This window comes from Scomber scombrus, chromosome 3 (genome assembly GCF_963691925.1).
Source record: "Scomber scombrus chromosome 3, fScoSco1.1, whole genome shotgun sequence".
Classification (NCBI taxonomy): Eukaryota; Metazoa; Chordata; class Actinopteri; order Scombriformes; family Scombridae; genus Scomber; species Scomber scombrus.
The window spans coordinates 5,017,090-5,037,926 of record NC_084972.1 but is presented as its reverse complement, the minus strand read 5'-3'; the positions used below and the strand labels follow the sequence as shown (position 1 = coordinate 5,037,926).

The 20,837-nt window shown below is 38.7% G+C and overlaps 1 protein-coding gene across 1 annotated transcript in view; it reads left to right on the top strand.

Moving 5' to 3' along the window:
- Positions 1-20,837, top strand: part of epha8 (eph receptor A8) — a 64,536-nt gene that overhangs the window by 7,385 nt on the left and 36,314 nt on the right. The window contains exon 4 of the mRNA XM_062416406.1: positions 315-630. Within this exon, the coding sequence (XP_062272390.1) occupies positions 315-630 (316 nt within the window). The remainder of the gene's footprint in view (positions 1-314; positions 631-20,837) is intronic.

Genomic DNA, 20,837 nt, shown 5'->3' with positions numbered 1-20,837 from the left:
CTAAACTGTACTGCATCACTGATCTGCATAAACAGAACAAACCACTTTGTAGGTAGTTGCCAGAGACATTACCAACCAGTGCAAAAAACTACCCCATGAAATTTACAGCATGACTGGTTTTGTATAACTGCTGACTTTGCATCAGCATGTAAATTATAGTGGTTTCAAAAACTTTGTTCCTTGTTCTTTGTCCAACTTGTTGCTGCATCCATCTCACTGCAGCAACACCTGAACACACACACTCATATGTGTGATATATTCTATGTAATGACCTGTGATGTGATATAAGTGTTAAATCCTTTGTGTTGTCACAGGTGCGAGGCGTTGGTCCTCTAAGCAGGCGAGGTTTCTACCTGGCCTTCCAGGACATCGGCGCCTGCATCGCCCTCACCTCGGTACGGGTGTACTACAAGCGCTGCGTGGGCGTGAGTCGTAACCTGGCGGTGTTCACCGACGTGGTGACGGGGGCCGACTCGTCCTCTTTGGTGGAGGTCAGAGGGCAGTGTGTGGATCACGCCGAGGAGAGGGACACACCCAAGATGTACTGCAGCGCTGAGGGCGAGTGGCTGGTGCCCATCGGCAGGTGTGTGTGTTCTGCTGGATTCGAAGAGCACAGAGACTCCTGTGTAGGTAAGTTGACTTAAGATGTGGTTGGTGAGCTTTAAATGAACTCTGGTGGTTCGGTTCGGTTGGGATGATGTAAACAGTCATTTGTACTCTGGCACAGACCATTGAGCTGCACCATCCATGAAAAGGAGGCTGTCCATCTGCTCCAGACAAACTGTGGTGTGGTTTGATTGTGTTGTGAACACAACAGATACCACACAATAACTGAGAACTCCAAACTATCATTGAATTCACTTAATCCAGTTTTCATCAGTGAAACATAGCAACCTTCAATTGTCCAAATCCCCATAACATTAACACTACAAATTGCTACTTTTTCCAGCTGTTTCTGACATCATATTGAATACAGGTGAAGTCCACCCTGAGGTCAAGAGTCTTATAAAAATTTTAAAAAAGGAAAACTGATGACCTCCTGATAATGAATTCTCAAATGTTGCTGTTCTAAAGCAAAAAACCAGTCATCAGATAGAGCCTTGCTTTACTAATTCAGACTGAAACCATGCGGAAAAGGGATTAGATTATTAAGATTATAAGTAATAGCATTTTTTTTTTATTGTTTCCTCCACTTGCATGTCGACAGTCCTGATTTAAGTCATAAATATCAAGTATGACAGGCGGCTGGATCAAAAGGCAAATAATGAGAATCATTAAAGGCGCTCAACACACAGTTGTCTTGCAATGTTTTGGTCATTTGACAGGAGGGATTTCTGTGCTGTTTCTGTGCTGTTCTTACTGGTACTTACTTGAAATGAGTCAGGATTTACCAACTCTTGAATCAGAATCTGATGCGAGTTGTGGGTTTGTTTGTTTGTTTGTTTGTGTTGCCAGACCCCTAACTGTCTGTCAATTCTGATTAAACTCTAGACACATCTGCTGTGCCTCAAACTCATACTTCTATACTTACACTTAATATTTTGAGTGTATAAGTGCGTTCACACTGAGAAGTATGGAAAAATGCAGTGCACTAATGAGTACCTGGGTGGTGCACTCAAAATGTTAAAAATGTTGAGTGTCACCATTTTGACTATGTAGCAGAAGGGGAGGACTACTTTTCAAACAGGAAACGGGGGCTGAGGACGTTGTAACTATGGTGAGCATGGCTGTATTATACAAATGCATTATACATGTGTGTTTTTGCACTAAGAACCACTATACTGTTGTCACATATAAGCCATCAGGAGTAGGGATGGGAATCAAGAACCAGTTCCAGTTTAGAACTGGTTCCAAATTGTCAGATCCATCGGAATCGTACGCTTCCGAGCATCCGACCATTTATCTTACCTACCAGTTATGTTAGAGATTATAAACAGATTATAAAATAGTTGCTTGGCCCTGAAAACCTTTGTAGGCCAGCTTTTTTCCACAAGAACTGATTAGGAATTGATAAAGAATCGGACCGACAAACAGAATCGATGATGGCATTGTTATCAATAAAATATTATTAATTCCCATTCCTAATCAGTAGCTTTATTGCTTAATTTAGCAATCTGTAATGATTTGGTACCGCGAATGATAACGTGAATGCTAACGCTAGCTTTTCTAACTAGCAACACCAACACTAACCTGTTGAAATTTGTGTGCTACGCAATTACGTACATAATATACACAGTGTACAGATGTATACTAACAGAAGTGTACTAACAAAAGCATGTGATTTGAGACACACTGCTCGTCAACACGAACCGATTCACTGGTACATTTTGGTCCAGACAAAGTGAACCAAACTTGAGATGAGTCTATTCTGTTGGTGATACTAGAACAATGCAGGTACGTTCTGTCTCGAATGGTAAACACGTCAACTTTTCATTATTTTCTTCATAAAACTCATGTTGGGCATCACAGTCTCCATTCATTCAACTATCTGAAAGTTTCCTCTGAGCTCAGAGCATCAGCAGAAATGTCTGCAGAATATAAAAAGCCTTCAAAGCAAACACATGAATTTGGAAAGGTCCTAACCTTTCTAGTGAATCAAAAAGTCTGTTTGAAGTTCTGGCGGTGGATCCCGTTACAAAAAAAAAAAAAGAATAAATGAAGTTCAAGGTCTGGTCAAAAAGCTTTTTGAGGTCCAACAGTTTTTCTCGAGTAGACAAATATGAGATATGAGCCCGAGTGTCTCTCTGAACTCCAGTTTCTTCTTTCAGTCTGCGCCGTCTATGATGAAACAATACTCCATCCTCTTTTGTTTGTCTTTCTTTTCATCTAAATTCTGTTTTTTTTTTTCTTTTTTTTTCTCTTTCCCAGCGTTTTGATAGGTCGACTTCATTCTGAGACCTGTGCATATTTCAGGTTGCCACACAGGTTACAGTAATTAAAACCTATTAATCACAGAGCGACGGATAATTAAACGCTAAAAGCAGTTTGTCAGCTAAACGAGCCGAACGAGACACGCAACACTGCTTCTCTCGCATCCCCCTCCCGCCCCACCTACACACCTACACACACACACACACACACACACACACACAAATGTCTGTTGTGTCTCCCCAATCTGAGACCAGCAACAAACACACTCTCGGTTAGACACAGCGAGAGCTCCTTGTCAAAATGTGTTTAAAAGCGTAGGAAGTGAAGAGAGTGTGTGTGTGTGTGTGTGTGTGTGTGTGTGTGTGTGTGTGTGTGTGTGTGTGTGTGTGTGTGTGTGTGTGTGTGTGTGTGTGTGTGTGTGTGTCCGGTTCATAGGGCCACTTACAGACTTTCTATAATTAGTTGCAGGCAATTAGCATCAGCACAGAAATGCAAAACAGAACCGGTAAAGAGAAGCAGAGAAAAAGTGGCCAGAAGGGAGAGGGAGAGGGGGGGGGCACCTGAAGTCACATTTTGTTTACGGAGCAGATTTTATCCACATTTAAAACCTACTGATGTACAGCCATTAATCTGAGGTTGTAGAAAAAGGAGGTTTTTGGGAGGAAAAATGTATAAAGAGCATCTGAAAATAGATTTTTGTTGCTCTATGATAATCCCCTGTATTTTATTTACCATTACAGCAGAGCCGGAGCAGAAAGTGAAGGGGGGGGGGGGGGGGGGGGGGGCTCTTCAATATATTCTCCGCTGACGTCTTGTCTCTTCTGGCACCAAACTGGGTCGCCGTGCTAATTCGCCCTCGCCAAACCCAGCCACAGTCACGCACACACGAGACCCAGACAAGACACAGAGAGAGGGAGGGGAGGGCACGAGATGGTGAAAGAAAGGCGGCTTAAGTGGCGTAGGCTTGTATGTGTGTGTGGATGGGTGGATGGGTGGAGGTGGGGGGGATATATATATATATAATTAAAAAAAATCAGACATGAATGTGCGTGAATATGTGTGTGTATATGAGCGTGCTTAAGTGGTTCTCCCCTGATAAAGGTACAGAGCTTTGGCTGAGAGCACGGCATGATGTATGCGTGTGTGTGTGTGTGTGTGTGTGCACGTGTGTGAGCGAAGGGTTGCGTGACATGCCGTTGAAAGTGTCACAAGGAGGGAAGCGATGAAAGACGAAGAGAAAAAGAGAGGAGGGTAGAGGGGAAAAGACTGGCAGAGTGGTTGGCTGGAGCCCTCGTCCACTTGAGTTTACATCAAAACAGTGCGCGCGTGTGTGTGTAGTTGGGCAATACAGTACATGTGTGCAGATGTGTACTGTATATGTGTGTGTGTTTCTCTGTGTGTGTGTGTATGCGTGCCTCCCGGCGCCGGTGAAGAATGGACTAAAGTGCCCCATACAGTGAGAGCGATCGAGGACACACTGATATGAGACACACACACTTAGGCTGGTCACATCTACTCAGCTCAGCCGGCTCATCCAAGCCTGACACAGACACACACACACACACACACACACACACACACACACACACACACACACACACACACACACACACACACACAGAGAGAGAGGGGAGAGGAGGGGGGTGGGTGCTTACTCACATGTGGGTTAGCTTACTCCTCTGCTCAGTCAATGGACCACAGCCTGTCCTGCTCCTCTCTGAACTGCACTCTCTGATACTCTGATGTGATTTATGGTTGTTGGAAATAACATAATCCAGCAACTAGAAGAAGAAAAGAAACACTATTAACCCTTTAACATACATTTTGTCACACTTTTTCTTCTCCTTTTATAAAAGCGTATTCAAATCTTATTATTTCATCCTTTCAGTCAGCATCAGCTTGTTTCAGCACTTTTCTGGATGATGTTTACATCATGTGAAAGATTAAACTCACGTCTGCACCATTCTGTCAAATGCAAAGTAGAGCTCCAACTAACAATTATTTTTTTATTGGTGATTAATCTACTATACGTGACATCTTCAAAATTCTTGTTTTGTCCAACAAACACTCCAGTAAAACAGTAAAAAACAGTAAATCTGCATATTTTACAAGCTGAACCAGAACTGATATCAAAACAGCTGCTGAGTTATTGTGTCTCAGTTAACTTTGCTGACTTATAGTTTTTCAGCTTGACATATGTTGTATCTTTGGTAACAATTAGGCATAAAACATAAGGCAGAGTGTAAAGTACAGTTTGGTGAGTTTAAACAGTGTTTGAACAGCATGAGTTTGTTGTGTCTGACATACCAAACAGTCTGATGGAAATGAGGTTAACAGTGTTTGTTTAGACCAAAGGAGCATTTAGAAAATTAGCAATGACATTGAATTAGCAATTATTTTGTTGGTCCAAAAAAATAATTTCCTTATTATATTTTTAGTTTTTTTTTGTAGAAAGAATAGTCAGCATAATTTGGCACTAATTATGGCTAAAATAAACACAATGTTTTACTGGTAAGTTTAACTTGCAATGAATTAATTCTAATTAATTACTAAGCTAGAGTGAATCACAGTCAGTGTACAGCTGCTAAACTTAAGAAATTCCTTTGTAAATGAACAAGTGCTTAAAAATTCTGCACAACTGACTAAACAAATTAAAATGAGTTCAAAAAATGTCTTCATTTCTATATAATTAAAACCAAATTGCTGATAAATCTTCTCTTCTGGAAGACTTTGAAGTTATCAGGGAATAAGTGTTCCATAAGACATGACTGAAATTACCAAATATTCTGTTACAATTTTTTTCTTTTATTATTAACTTGAAATTAAATTGATTAAAAAAAAATATATATATATATATATATATTAAAATGTAAACCTAACATTGACCTCATCACTCTGGTTATACCTTCCTGTAGTAAATACATCTTCAAATATACATTTTATAAATGTTTTCATTATTATTTACATTAACATATCCTGGTTCTGCTGGAATATTGCAGTCAGTGCAAAAGTTTATGCTAATTTTTTTTTTTTTTAAACCTCCATGGTTCTGCTGCTTTTGGATGTCACTGTTTTAAGGCATTATAGCTGAAATTCTACCAATAAAAACCTTAGCATCATTCCTAACACGGACGTTCATCTCCAGCCTTCAAATGACGTGTGTGTTTGAACCTGGTGTGTGTCCGAGTGTGCAGTCCTTGCAGGTCTGGTTTGTAATTGTCACCTCAGACAACAATTATTGGCCCATCCTGTCACTGAGGGATTGTGGGATTGTTCAGAGCCTCTTTAACTCTCCTGTCAGCAAACGCTCCTCCCTGCCAGTCAGAGAGCAGGAGGAGGAAGAGGAGGAGGAGGGGGGAGGGCTTAAAGAGTGAGGGAAAGGTTGGGAGATTGAACAGAAAAGCAGCATGAATAAAAGGAGCGGGGCAACGGAAGGACTAAGAAGGGGTGATAGGTAAAAAAAAAAAAAAAGAAATAAAGAAAGAGAAATGAATGAATGAATAAAAAATACAAAGAGGGAGATTATGAAAACAAAGTAAAATGAGAGAAGTGTGGCGTCAGAAAAGAAAAGGTGTGACACTCCGACTCATAATGTGATCGTTATCTGTCAATGTGGCACCGTAGAGAAATATCAGAGGAAGACAGCAGCCGGCAACAAGGAGGATTTAATATTCCTCTATTATTTATTACACACACACACACACACACACACATAGGAGCTGAGGGCTTTGTCCTTTCTCCTGCCTGTCAGCACCTCCCTCCTCTCTGCTGTCACTCCTCCTCACTTTTGGTATTTTTCAATTTATAGCATAAAGCATGATGCACATATGCAGAGGTGGACACACACACTGAAGCACACATGTACACACACACAAGCACACATGTACACACGCACACACACACATGGTGGAGCGCTCTTATTGTCCCCAGGTTCCTCAGGTGCAGACAGAAAACAGCTGACACTAACCTGTACAAAAGGGGTTGAACCAGTTTTGTGGCCTTCTTGTATACTATATAATTCATGATTATCAGTCTATTCAATGCTTTTATTGTCATTGGACAATGTACACTGAAATGAAGTGTCTCCGGTGGTACATACAGTAACATAAATACTACAGACAAGTAGACACATTACTGTCTCAATAATAATGAATAATAATAAACAATAAGTCGTATAAACAGAGGTGTAAAAACAGAGTGAGTACTCAGTTATACATTTTATATGACTGGAAAATTAAATCATTTTCTCACTCTCCACCAATGAGAAGATTTTCTTTTTGATAACACCACAAGAATCAAGTTTATTCAATAATTTTAGCTTCCAGATAATACATCAGATACATTATCAGTGTATACAGAAAAATTTCAGCTCATGTTTAAATGATTGGTTGAATAATTGATTCGTTGATCAACAGAAAATAAATCATCAAGAGTTTAAATGATTGATTAGATGCATTTGTCAAGCAAATATGCCAAACTTTCACTGCTTCCAGTTTATCAAATGTGTTAATTCCCTGCTTGCCTACATTATATATGACTGGAACTGGAATATGTTTGGATTTGGACAGTTAGTCCAAAATTAAGACATTGCACAGTGTCTGAAAAATTATGATGGGCATTACTGACTATTTTCTGCCTTTTTTTTTTTAGCATTAACAATGGATTTATTGAAACTGGTTGTGAGATGTTGTTTGAAGTTGCAGTTTAAGTCAAAGCAGTTGAAGTATCAGTTGAAGCTGAAGTAGTGAAAGGGTTTGAAGCTTCTGCGGAAGAGTAAACATTAAAAGGAGTTCAGGCGTTATTTAAAGTGTAATTGCTTAAAACATTTCAAATATGAGTTTTAAGTTTAACTTAGTAAAGCCTGTAAGCAGTTGGATTGTCAGTCTGTATGTAAACAAAAGTAGTTGAAGCGACGGTTGAGCAGTAAGAAGTGAAAGCAGCTGAAACGTCATACTGTGTTAGTTATTAAAGACGAGGTAGCGCAGTGTGATCTTTAAGAACTGAAATCAATTGAACTGTCAGGAGTATATGAAGTGAATGAAAGCAGGTGATGTGGTGGTGAGACATTAGGAGATAATGCTCTTTTAGAGATAAATCAGACAAGTTAGATCAGCCATTACTGGTAGAAACCGGTGAATCAGTGAAATTGTATCCACAAAAAACATGTTCTCATCCAAACAATCACGAAACACAGTACAGACGGCTGCTGTATTCATCAATCGTGTGATTTTCACTTATGTAGTTTAAGTGAAATTAAACTCATGAATCTATATCTTTGTTCTGTACCGAGCGCCATGTAGCAGCTACGTCTTTCAGCCGACTCCCGCCATGCTTCCCTCCAGGCTGCAACGTTCCTAATGAAGATGCAGTTAAGTGATTTGGGGAACAGATGATTTGGTGAGAACTTCATTATTCCCCGGCTCACGACCACTTGAGTGGAACACGATATTCATAATTGCTGTCAGAATCAACTTGCGGCGGCCCGCTATCGAGAACGTAGAAGGAGCTCAAATTGAAACGGTCTCCGGAGAGGGAGAGACGGGGGAATACGGAGTGATCAAATTAGTTCCATCCTCCTGGCGGTTTGTAAACAACTGCTGATCAACAACACTGTTACTCTTTGGAGGCAAATGACACTGAGGCTCCAGAAACACACCCACGCTCGCTGCCTCGGGGCGGGAAAGCTGCCCAGTTTTTGAGCACACACACACACGCATATGACTTTCCCAAAGAGTGACACAAACTAACACACACACACACACACACACACACACACACACACACACACACACACACACAGGATTTGAGTCCTTTCACATCATTTCACAAGAGATTTGTATCAACTTTATATGAACTCTGTGAGAAACATTATGATTTTTTTATTAAAGGAAAATTACAGATTCATCCGACTTGGCTTGAAGTGCTTATCATTTCTATCAGTTATCATAACACTGTAAACACTAAACTGGGACACAGCAGCATCGCTAAAAAGAAACATGATGCGTCAAGAAACATGCAGTCTAATGATCAGACAGGTTTAAAGAAAAGTCCTGGTTTGATAAAGAAAACAAAGACAAATTATAAACCAAACTTTCCATTGTAAATATTCATTTTGTGTCTCTAAACTTTCGATCCCAACAGCTGTGCCGCCTACTGGAACTGGGCCATTAAAAAATTCACTTCAGGGCTGCGTAGAAACACTATTATTAGCCAAAACAATTGAAGAATTGTACTTTATAGACTGTATGTGCAGTAATTACCTTGAACATTGTGTGACCTGCCTGTGCTGCGTCTTTACTGATCCTAAAACAACAGGATACTGATTTCAAATGATAGTAATCTTAGTATGCTCAAATATTCAAACACTGTACCTATGCAGTTAAAATAGCTCCACGTCAAACAGATACAAAGAGGAGAGGTCTGGTGTTGTACCCTTTAGTGGCTGTTTCCACCACATATAGACATTCAACCAGAGCTTTGTAAGCATAGCTAAGAATGACATCTTGCTACATACCTAGCTACCTAGCTACATCTATGAAAAATAACCGCAGAAATATGGCCACTAAATTATAAATGTTACAAAATCGGCACATTTCTACAAGCAAAAACAGCTACAAAGAGGAAAGGTCTGGTGTAGTACCCTTTAGTGGCCATTTCCATCAGATGTAGTCAATCAACCAGAGTTTTGTAGGCAGAACTAAGAATGACTTAGCTACATAGCTAGCTACCTAGCTACATCTACTAGAAAATTAACATCAGAAGTATGGCCACAAAAACTACAAATGTCACATGAATAACAACTTAAATTGAAACAACAAGAAAAATTGAATTGAGGGTTAGGGTGAAGAGAAACAAAATGGCTATTCACTCTTTTAAGCTAACTAGCTGTTTTTTTAAAACATGCTTGGCAGCGAGAGGAGATAAAAGCCTAACATGTTAGCATGTCCAAATGTTTGATGTACCTGTAGTGTAGTCTTTATATAGTGTAGTCTTTATGTAGTCTAGTCTTTATATAGTGTAGTCTTTATGTAGTGTAGTCTTTATGTAGTGTAGTCTCTATGTAGTCTAGTCTTTATATAGTGTAGTCTTTATATAGTCTAGTCTTTATGTAGTGTAGTCTTTATATAGTCTAGTCTTTATGGAGTGTAGTCTTTATATAGTGTAGTCTTTATGTAGTCTAGTCTTTATATAGTCTACTCTTTATATAGTGTAGTCTTTATATAGTGTAGTCTTTATGTAGTGTAGTCTTTATGTAGTCTACTCTTTATATAGTGTAGTCTTTATATAGTGTAGTCTTTATGTAGTCTAGTCTTTATATAGTCTACTCTTTATATAGTGTAGTCTTTATATAGTGTAGTCTTTATGTAGTGTAGTCTTTATGTAGTCTACTCTTTATATAGTGTAGTCTTTATGTAGTGTAGTCTTTATATAGTGTAGTCTTTATGTAGTGTAGTCTTTATGTAGTCTACTCTTTATATAGTGTAGTCTTTATATAGTGTAGTTTTTATGTAGTGTAGTCTTTATATAGTGTAGTCTTTATGTAGTGTAGTCTTTATATAGTGTAGTCTTTATATAGTGTAGTCTTTATATAGTGTAGTCTTTATGTAGTGTAGTCTTTATATAGTGTAGTCTTTATATAGTGTAGTCTTTATGTAGTCTACTCTTTATATAGTGTAGTCTTTATGTAGTCTACTCTTTATATAGTGTAGTCTTTATGTAGTGTAGTCTTTATATAGTGTAGTCTTTATATAGTGTAGTGTTTATGTAGTGTAGTCTTTATGTAGTGTAGTCTTTATATAGTGTAGTCTTTATATAGTGTAGTCTTTATGTAGTGTAGTCTTTATATAGTGTAGTCTTTATGTAGTGTAGTCTTTATGTAGTCTACTCTTTATATAGTGTAGTCTTTATGTAGTGTAGTCTTTATGTAGTGTAGTCTTTATATAGTGTAGTCTTTATGTAGTGTAGTCTTTATGTAGTGTAGTCTTTATGTAGTGTAGTCTTTATATAGTGTAGTCTTTATGTAGTCTACTCTTTATATAGTGTAGTCTTTATATAGTGTAGTCTTTATATAGTGTAGTCTTTATATAGTGTAGTCTTTATGTAGTGTAGTCTTTATATAGTGTAGTCTTTATATAGTGTAGTCTTTATATAGTGTAGTCTTTATGTAGTGTAGTCTTTATATAGTGTAGTCTTTATATAGTGTAGTCTTTATATAGTGTAGTCTTTATATAGTGTAGTCTTTATGTAGTGTAGTCTTTATATAGTGTAGTCTTTATATAGTGTAGTCTTTATATAGTGTAGTCTTTATGTAGTGTAGTCTTTATATAGTGTAGTCTTTATATAGTGTAGTCTTTATATAGTGTAGTCTTTATATAGTGTAGTCTTTATATAGTGTAGTCTTTATGTAGTGTAGTCTTTATATAGTGTAGTCTTTATATAGTGTAGTCTTTATATAGTGTAGTCTTTATATAGTGTAGTCTTTATATAGTGTAGTCTTTATATAGTGTAGTCTTTATATAGTGTAGTCTTTATATAGTGTAGTCTTTATATAGTGTAGTCTTTATATAGTGTAGTCTTTATGTAGTGTAGTCTTTATATAGTGTAGTCTTTATGTAGTCTACTCTTTATATAGTGTAGTCTTTATGTAGTCTACTCTTTATATAGTGTAGTCTTTATGTAGTGTAGTCTTTATATAGTGTAGTCTTTATATAGTGTAGTCTTTATATAGTGTAGTCTTTATGTAGTGTAGTCTTTATGTAGTGTAGTCTTTATGTAGTGTAGTCTTTATGTAGTCTAGTCTTTATGTAGTCTAGTCTTTATGTCATTGTGAGCCCCAAACAACCCTGTCCACCTTGCATGGATGTCATTGTACTGATGTCACCATGTTCCCAAAGCTCAGCAGTTACTTTGCTGAGTATAATATCATCACAACTGACTGGGTTAAAACTGTGAAAATAAAACCCAAGATGTAATAAACCAGAATTGTATTTGAATTCATCAGACAAGTACATCACAGCGAGCAGCCGGTAAAATGAAAAGCAGCTAATTGAGACATCCTCACTCAGCTAAATTGGGATATTCAAGCTCACAATAACACTGGAAGGCTTCCTTACACGCTGATAGATAAACTCCCATCATGGTTCATACAGAGCACATGCACACAATCGCGCATAATGCAGCTATTGCACACAGAGCGACGTCAGGCATACTGATGTGGCTAAACAAGAACTTTACAAAAGCATTGAACAACAGCTCTCCCAGCTGCTGCGGCTGCATGCTGCGCATTGGGAAACGAGGAGTTGGGAACGCCGAAATGTATGTGTGTGTGTGTGTCTGTCTAAATGTGTAGTCTCATTAAATGCGTAAGCAGTGTACATCTGTGCTGAGGGATTTGTTGCTACCATGCCAAGACTAATTAGTCTTTTTGTGTGCGTCTGGTTGGTCCTCATTGGTGGAAAGATTTCGATTGGTCAGTCAGAAGAGGAGAGGAATGAAGAGAAGGAAAGGAAAGGAGGTAGTAAGGAAAGAGGAGAGGAGCGAAGAGGGAAAGGAAATGAGAAGAGGAATGGGGGGAACAGAAAGGGGAGAGAAGAGGAAGGCAGGGAAGAAGAGGAGAGGAAAGGACAGGTGGAAGCAAAGGATGGAAAGAAAAGAGGTGAGGAATATAAGAGGGCAGGGAAAATTAGAGGAGATGAGGAAAGAAGATGAATAGAGGAGGGAAGAAGAAACAAAAATGAGGAAAGGAACGGGAAATGAAAGCGGGGAGGAAAGGACAAGAAACAGTGGATGAGAAGAGATGGTATTATTAAACAGTTTAACGCTGTTAAGCCATCATGACTGTGTGTGTGTGTGTGTGTGTGTGTGTGTGTGTGTGTGTGAGGGAGTGAGAGAGCGAGCAAGCGATAACAGAATGAATCATATCTCAGCCAGACACAGCACTGTTGTGTCACTCAAACTTCCCTCCAATCTTTGTTGTGATTGGCCGAAGCCCTATCTCCACAGCAGGTGCTGAGGGCTACACATCAGTACACAAAGCAACTTTGCTGACACACACACACACACACACACACACACACACACACACACACACTCGCACACAAGCTCACATACCCATGTTACCAGCCACACAAAGACACACTCTCACAAACAAATCCTCTTATGTGCAGCCCATATGAATGCTTAATTCAGGAATGAAAACACACACACACACACACACACACACACACACACACACACACACACACACACACACACACACACACACACACACACACACAAAAAGGCCAAGCGTTGCTGGGTAAATTATTGATTGAGTGTGTGCCACCCCTGGCCTGCAGTAGCCACTTCATGTCCCAGTCCAGTGTCTAAGAGCTATTAGTGCTGACAGTAAAGAGACAGGCAACATGATAGCAGATCACTGAGAAGCTGGCAGCCTCCATCTGAAGGGACTGCGGGACTTCTTTAAATGATTTTCTGCCCTGACTTCTTGTTGAGTTAAACTGATGTGCACACAGGGCGCTGTCATTTACTTCTCCCTTTTCCAGGCCTCCACTGAAGAAAGCAGAGTTTGTATGGATGTGGATGGGTTGAATGTATGGGTGCGTGTGTGTGTGTGTGTCATGAATAGTAATGACGTTGGCATTTGAGGAACATTCGAGATGTTATTAGCAGGAGACAGAAAAACTTCAGTTGATTCCTAAAATAAATAAAACTTAGACCAATTTGTCTTTTCTTACTTTAAAACCAGAATAAAATGTGACCCTTTGTCATATTCTAGATTTCTATCTTCAATTATGTTCAATCAGATGTAACATTAAAGCTGACACTATATTGGTATTTGTTACATACCTACCACTATGCAAAGGGCCGGATTAACCTGCGATGAGGGCGTCCGGGCAAAATTGAGCTGTGTGGCCCCAGTGATCCCTCCATAGTTCCTCCCGCTCTCTGCACATTGTGCATGCATTCTGCTGCCTTTAAAGGATAAGACTTGTGATATTGTATTTTTGTTGTTGTTGTTGTTGTCCACGAATCCCATGAAAAATGAAAATGCATAGTCTGTCTCTCAACGCTCAGTGGCACTCAGCCCTAAGCTCCTGACTGCTACTGAAAACTGCTCATAAACATAGGTTTATATGTAATTTATACATATATAACACTTGTTGTTCTAACACTTGTTAGAACACTTTTATTGTCAGTTTTGGTCTTTTCATGGGATTAGTAGACAATGAAAAAAAAGTGAAATATCACTAGACATAGCTGCATAAGTTACACCTAACACCTGCTTTTCTGTAATTATATCTTGACACATAGTTTATTGTGTGCTGGTTACTTTGTGTATTTTGACTCAACAGGAATTTACTTAGGAATGTGCACCATTTAAACACAATGGTTTTACAAACGACTGATGTCAACTCAGAGCCACACAGTACAGTAGAAATGACAGTGCTGCAGCAAGGCCCCAAATCATTTTAATTTATATAGTTCTGCATGTTATACCAAGCTTGCAACTAATCTAATCAGCAAAAACTAACAGCCAAACATTGAACCTGTTCTGTGGTCATCAGAGGCGGTTGGAGTAAGAGCAACAATTTACAACTTGTTAGATTTGTAGAAACTTGTTGTGACATTTTTTGTGCATTTTTTTAATCTTATAGGAATTCATGAATGATTAATCACCGTTGTGAGCTGTATAGAAATCTGCATCTAAAAACCTCCTCCTATTGTCCTCAGGTCAATTTTGCCCTGGGAGAACAACAGGCGTTAACCCGAAAATGAGGTTTAATGACATTTAAATGAGGTCTATTGACCATCATTTCCAAAAAAATAAGTGTAAAACCTGTAGTAATAAGTTGGAATGAAGTTGGCTAAAAATCTTTAACACAGAATTTGGTGAATTTATACCTTATGCTTCAAAAAAGTCAAACCAAACTGGGTCAGTTTTGACCCAGGAGGACAAAGGTTGCATGGTTGACAGGATGTGAGCATGTGTACAATATTCTTGTCCTTTTATGATCAGTGCAGTCTTAAACCTGCAATTTTAAACAAAATCATTATATTAAAATGCAGATTAGCATTTTGAACTGAGACTTTTTATTTATTTTTTTTTGTCATGGAAAACGCTCTTATTTTGGTAGTGAAAAGCTCATAATGTGGCACAATTGCAGGTCACAAATTCCAGGTATCAAAGGTTAATCAGACCATTCAAAGTGCTTCTGATAAACCTCGGTCTGAAGCAGTTCTGATGAAGCTTAGTTTTCAGTGAATTGACTACTTCTTTGTTTTAATAATCCTGCAAAGAATGATCATTTGACAGCATTCTTCTCAGACATTCATCCAAAAATAAATAAAAAATCCAAAGTCATTCCGTTTGTCCTTCCTATTCCACATATGAACTCCCCCCTTCATTATCTGAGCTGCTTGATGAATCAGAAAGGACTTGTACCTTGTTTTGAATGTTAAGCATAGTGAACTTTTTTTTTCTTCTTCTTCTTCTTCTGATTCCTCTGAGACGGATATGTTGTGACTGGAGCTGCCTGGCAGACCGGGTGTGACCATATTAGCACAGTGTGAGTCCTTCGGTGTTTCATCTCTCTCTCCCCGCACACTTTGTCCTTTTCAAATATATAAATAATCAAAAAACAGTTGATTAATTTCCCCTCTGATGCATCGCAGCAATTGCTAGCGTCGGAAAAAGAGAAAAGTTCAGCCTCCCTCCCGTCCCTCCCCCGCTGCCTCTCCCCACGCCTTTCCCCTCTCGCTTGCATTTCCGACACATACTTTACACCGTCTGATCTTCTCAATCTGCTGCTAATATGGCTTTCAGAATGCCTCTATTTTTTCTTTTTTTTTTGAGCTACCCTTCCCCTCGACCCCCCTTTCCTCCCACTCCCTCCATCAGACGCTGTTTAATGGAGAGACAGCCATTCAATCGGATAATTAACATCCGTTTAACGCTCATTAACCGGGATGTATTTGTCTCGTTTGATTTGTAATTACCAGGCCTTTTTTCACAGGAAAACACTGCGGTAATGTTCCCTTTTGTGATGGCTTCATTGATGCAATTGATTTGAACCCAGCAGGGAGGCCAAGCAGGGAGGCAAAGAGAGGCAGGAATGTAGAGTACAAGTCAAAAGTTTGGACACACCTTCCCATTCACTTCAATAAGAAAGTGCATCCACACTTTTGACATATGGACTTCAGATATCGACGCCAAACTTGTTATTTGCCTTTGTTTCTTTGATATCTGCTAGTACCTTAACATATAATATGTCCACATACAAGTGTGTGTATCTTTGAAAAACAGACAGACTTATAGAAATGCAGGATTCAGATGTGAAGGGTATATAGGAAAGTATATCCCTAAATGATTAGACAATAAGATTAACATTTTTCAAGTTTGTCTTAAACAGTTTTGGGCATAACTTGCAAAACGTCAAAGTAATGTTATTAGTGTGTTGGTTTTAGTGTAAAAGCTATATTTCTGTTGGTGGTGGCTCATTTAAACACAAGATCCAGGAAGCCGTTTCAACAGTTTATTTCAATCAGGCAGATTTGAATGGTTAGCAGTTGGCTGGCGGTTGTTTGATTGTTCTTTATGCAAAGACATATAAAAAGAAAGTGTTACAGATCGGAATAGTATCAAACAAGTAATAATAATACATTAGGTTATCATTTTCACTTGTTTTCTCCGTTACAAAGCATTAAGAACTCAGGTATCTGGCACAATAAAATACTAAACAATCTGTTAACATTCAAATAATACATATGACAATGTTTGGTTCAGAGTTGAATGGAATGTGTGTGAATCAAAAGGTGAGGTTGGGACTTCTTCCACACCGTTTACTGCCTGCTTGTTGGACCACAACTATCTAATTTCCTATTTCTACACAAGTGTCAAGGTGTCCATATGAACAGTGAAAGAGGTTTTCCTCTCTGTAATCATTCTTCCTGTTCATACTGACCATTAAAAGATCTCCACACAGTCATTTAAAAGTAGATGTGAAGCTTATATTCAGCTTCAGCAGTCTGAGTTAGTCATATCAAGTGATATCTGACACATTTACAGTCTTTTTAGCATCAAATTCCCTGTTGAGCTGTGGTGGAAGTAAAGTAACAAAGAGGGCTTTTGGCATGAAAAAGACTGTAACGTTGAAACATATCTACTTGACTGATCTACAGATAAACTCTTTTAATACATTTTTGCACAGGAGGACTGTTGACTGTGGAAGTGCATTGTGAAGGGATCTTCTAATGGTAAGTATGAACAGGAGGAATGATTGCAGCAAGAAACAGGTTTCAATGTTCATTTGGGCTCCTGTTGTTTTAAGATAGACAAACTGTGAGCTAGTTCTTTAAAGTCCAGCTGAAACTGCATGTCTGTTTTTTTTTACTACAGCAAACAAATCTGTTCTTTAAATCACATCCTGTGCTTTCATTTGAGAAAGAAATCGGTATCAACGAGGGAGACACTTAAATTGAATTTTGTGGTTTCATAACTGCACACACTGCAGACAAGGCAGAACCTCTTTGCAGAAACATGTATCACTTTGTATTCATCACACTTTACTTCCAAATCAACATACAGAAAAGACACACAGACATACAGTGAATAAAATCATTTCAATCAGGGGAGACTAAGTTATTAACGAGCTTATTCCACATTGTGTGCACAGCATGGAAAAAGTTCCAGGGATACGTGCGGAGTCTTTGGCGATTAGACCCCACTGTGATGTCATCGTATTAAGGGAGGTAGTCACTCCATTAGCCGAAACGCAGGAATATCCTTCGACACTGGTGGCGGTGAAGCAGAGAAAAACAGTCTTGCTGGGACTGGTGATGAGCTCAGTGGAAGGACTCAGGGGACAGCTGCTTCTGAATAACCAGGAGGTGGATGAGGTGGAGGAGGGTCACATCAATCTGTCAATGAAATGACAGCTGACAGCAGCAGAGAAAAGTACAGTTTGAAAGTTTGACAGCAGCAAGATGATTGGCTAAATCTGATTGGTTGAACTGAGTCAGTTCCAGTCAGCTGATGAAAGGAAAAGAGAAGCATTGAGAGAGAAAAACAATGTCAAATGAAATAAACAGTGGAAGTTCATTTAAGCTTTGTGCTGACTGCTCATGCGAACTCTAAGTTTAATTTGACATTAACTTTTTTTCATGAAATTTTCATGAAATATTAATTGTTACCATTCTGACTGATTGACAACACTAATTAAAAGCCAGACAGCAACCTGCTGAGCTACCAAACAAACAAAAAAATTACAACTGCTAACATTCAGCAGGCTTGAGAAGTGATCTATGTATATCTATGTCAATCTATATCTATATCTATGTCTATATCTATGCCTATGTCTGTGTCTATATCTGTCTAAATCTATGCCTATATCTATCTATGTCTATATCTATCTCAATCTATATGTCTATATCTCTATCTGTCTATATCTATGTACCTAAATATCTACCCTAAATACCTAAACTCTAATCCTTAACCCTAAATACCTAAACCCTTAACCCTAACCCTACTTTTCAGAAACAAAACCAAAAAAAAAATGTATTCGAAAAAAATGCCAAATACAAACACTGATGTCTTTTGTGGTTTCTGTTGGATTGAATAGCAAGACCACTTAGACAAATGCTGCAATACAATGAGTCTCTACAATATTTTCATCTCTGTTCACAGTTTCTCTCAATAAGGTCAGTTAATTATGTGGTAGGTGATCATATTGCCAGAGGAAACCTTACCCAGTGGGATAAACTAACTCTTTTTCACTTTGACAGTTTAAAGTTTTGCCATTTTTTTTGTTTTTTTCACATTTGGGTCCTTGGTGGTAGGTAGCCGACTATGGCTCAACGTCGGGCTGTAGGTTTTATTACAGTGTTCGGCCTCACTTGTTCCCACTTTACAGTCTAATAAATGCTGCCTCAGACTGGTTATTTTCTCTTCTAACGTGTCTCTGCGGCAAAGTCTCAGAGCTGACTGCATAATGAGCTGCTGACTGTCTTGTGCTAAATGTGCCGAAGTATGTGAGTATGCTGCACAGTATAAACTGCAGTGTAGGCTTGTGCCGTATGGCTATCAGATGGAGCACGGACCACTGACTACATGACAATGGATTGTTTTATTCCCTGCTGATATGAGGGTATCTAAATTGTTAAAGTATAAAATCTCCTCCTTACTGTGCATTTACAGGAGCTACATGGCGTTTCACTGTCAATCAGCACAAAGTGTCTGTGCTTCTTAATTTAAAGCAACCCATTTGTGATCCTTTTTCCATCTGCTGATCCTGACAAGTATGCTGTGCAATCTGACAAAACCCAGCATCTCTGTTCTCTATATGCCTGCTCAAGTGCTCACAAAAGCTTCTCTCCTGATCCTTATATCTGGGTCCATTATTAACAAACTGGCTCACATATCTGAAACATGTGAAAATGTAATTAAACGCCTGTATTTACCGACAATTAACTCAAAATGGACTATTAAGTATGCGTTCCATTTGCTTCTGAGTTTATCTCCACACATTTACAGCAAAACTAGTTTTTAATAGTTGTAATTAGAGAGACAGTGAAACCTCTGTTCAATCCCCTGCTCTCTATGATCACACACACTTGTTTTAATGCAGTCCATTGCACCATATAGTTCTCATTAACACATTGTTCTGTGCCTGTTGGCAGACATCTGAGGTGTCATGAAATCTGATCAGCTAATAACCGACTCACGCAGTAAATACAAGCTGTTGTGCTGCTGCTGATGAAGTCATTGTTTTATGAGCTCTACATCATCTGACAAAATGAACAACAATACAGATTAATGAGAGACTGACTATACTCATATTTAAAATGAGTGATGACAAAGAAAGGTAGTGGACCACCATTCAATATTAAAGTACAGATTCATTATAACAATGGTAAAGATGATGCTGAATGAAAAAGGTTTTCATTTTCTTGGAATTGTAACTTCTTTTTTTTAACACAAAAGCCATAATACAGTTCAACTTTACTGACATGGATATCAATACCAATCTGACCACTGCCATGGCCCACAATGTCTTTTACTTGCAAGAGACATTGACTGATTTTTCCCCTGGCACAAATAAGCTCCACCCATCTATCTATCCCTCTCTAAAGATCCTTAACCAGTCCCATCTATTCTCTCCCCAAACCCATCCATCTCCACGCACCTGGACCTAAAGCTGACTAAATCAGGCTCACCTCAAATTGGAAGGGGACGTCTTCGTTTAAAGCGTACAGTGAGCTGTAGCACAGCGACAACCCAGCTGTTAGTATCTGGACTGGCGTTGTAAGAGATGGTGAGTGTCCCATTTCCACAGCTGATCTCGGCGACACGTTCATCCATCACTCAGACAGCTTTAGTGGCTCGTTAGTGGCTTCATGTGCTCCCCTGGGGAACCAGCTGAGGAGCCTTTGGCTAACTTTGTCACTAGATTTTTTGCATTGCATTCACTTCCTTACAAGGTCGCCACTGAGCGAGGTCGAGGACAACAGGACTAGAGATGTTCTTGAAGAAAATGTAGAACTTTTTAATCAGCTCTTACTGATGCATACATTTATAGATACATATAAGTAAACATTTGGGATCTTATACCTTCCTGCTTTTCTTCTTTCAGTTATTGACTCATGCAGCACAATTGCCGTTCAACTTGTGTCTGGTAAATAAAAGGCTCTACATTTGCTTTCCCAGTGTTTAGTAGTTTTTTACAGTGCTAAAGACTGTGGCATACAGAAAGTTTTGTTTGGAAGATAATTAGTTAAAAGATGGGTTCACATTTTTTTCCCCAAGTTTGTCTTAAAAGAAAATTCAGGTGCCCATATGTGCATTGAAAAAGTTTTCCTCCCTAATGTCTTTCCAATAGAAATGATGGGTTGACAAAAACCGCAATCCTCATTAGTGAAAAAATAAATTCAAAGTTTATTTGAAGTTTGTCTGAAGTGTAAGCTGTCTG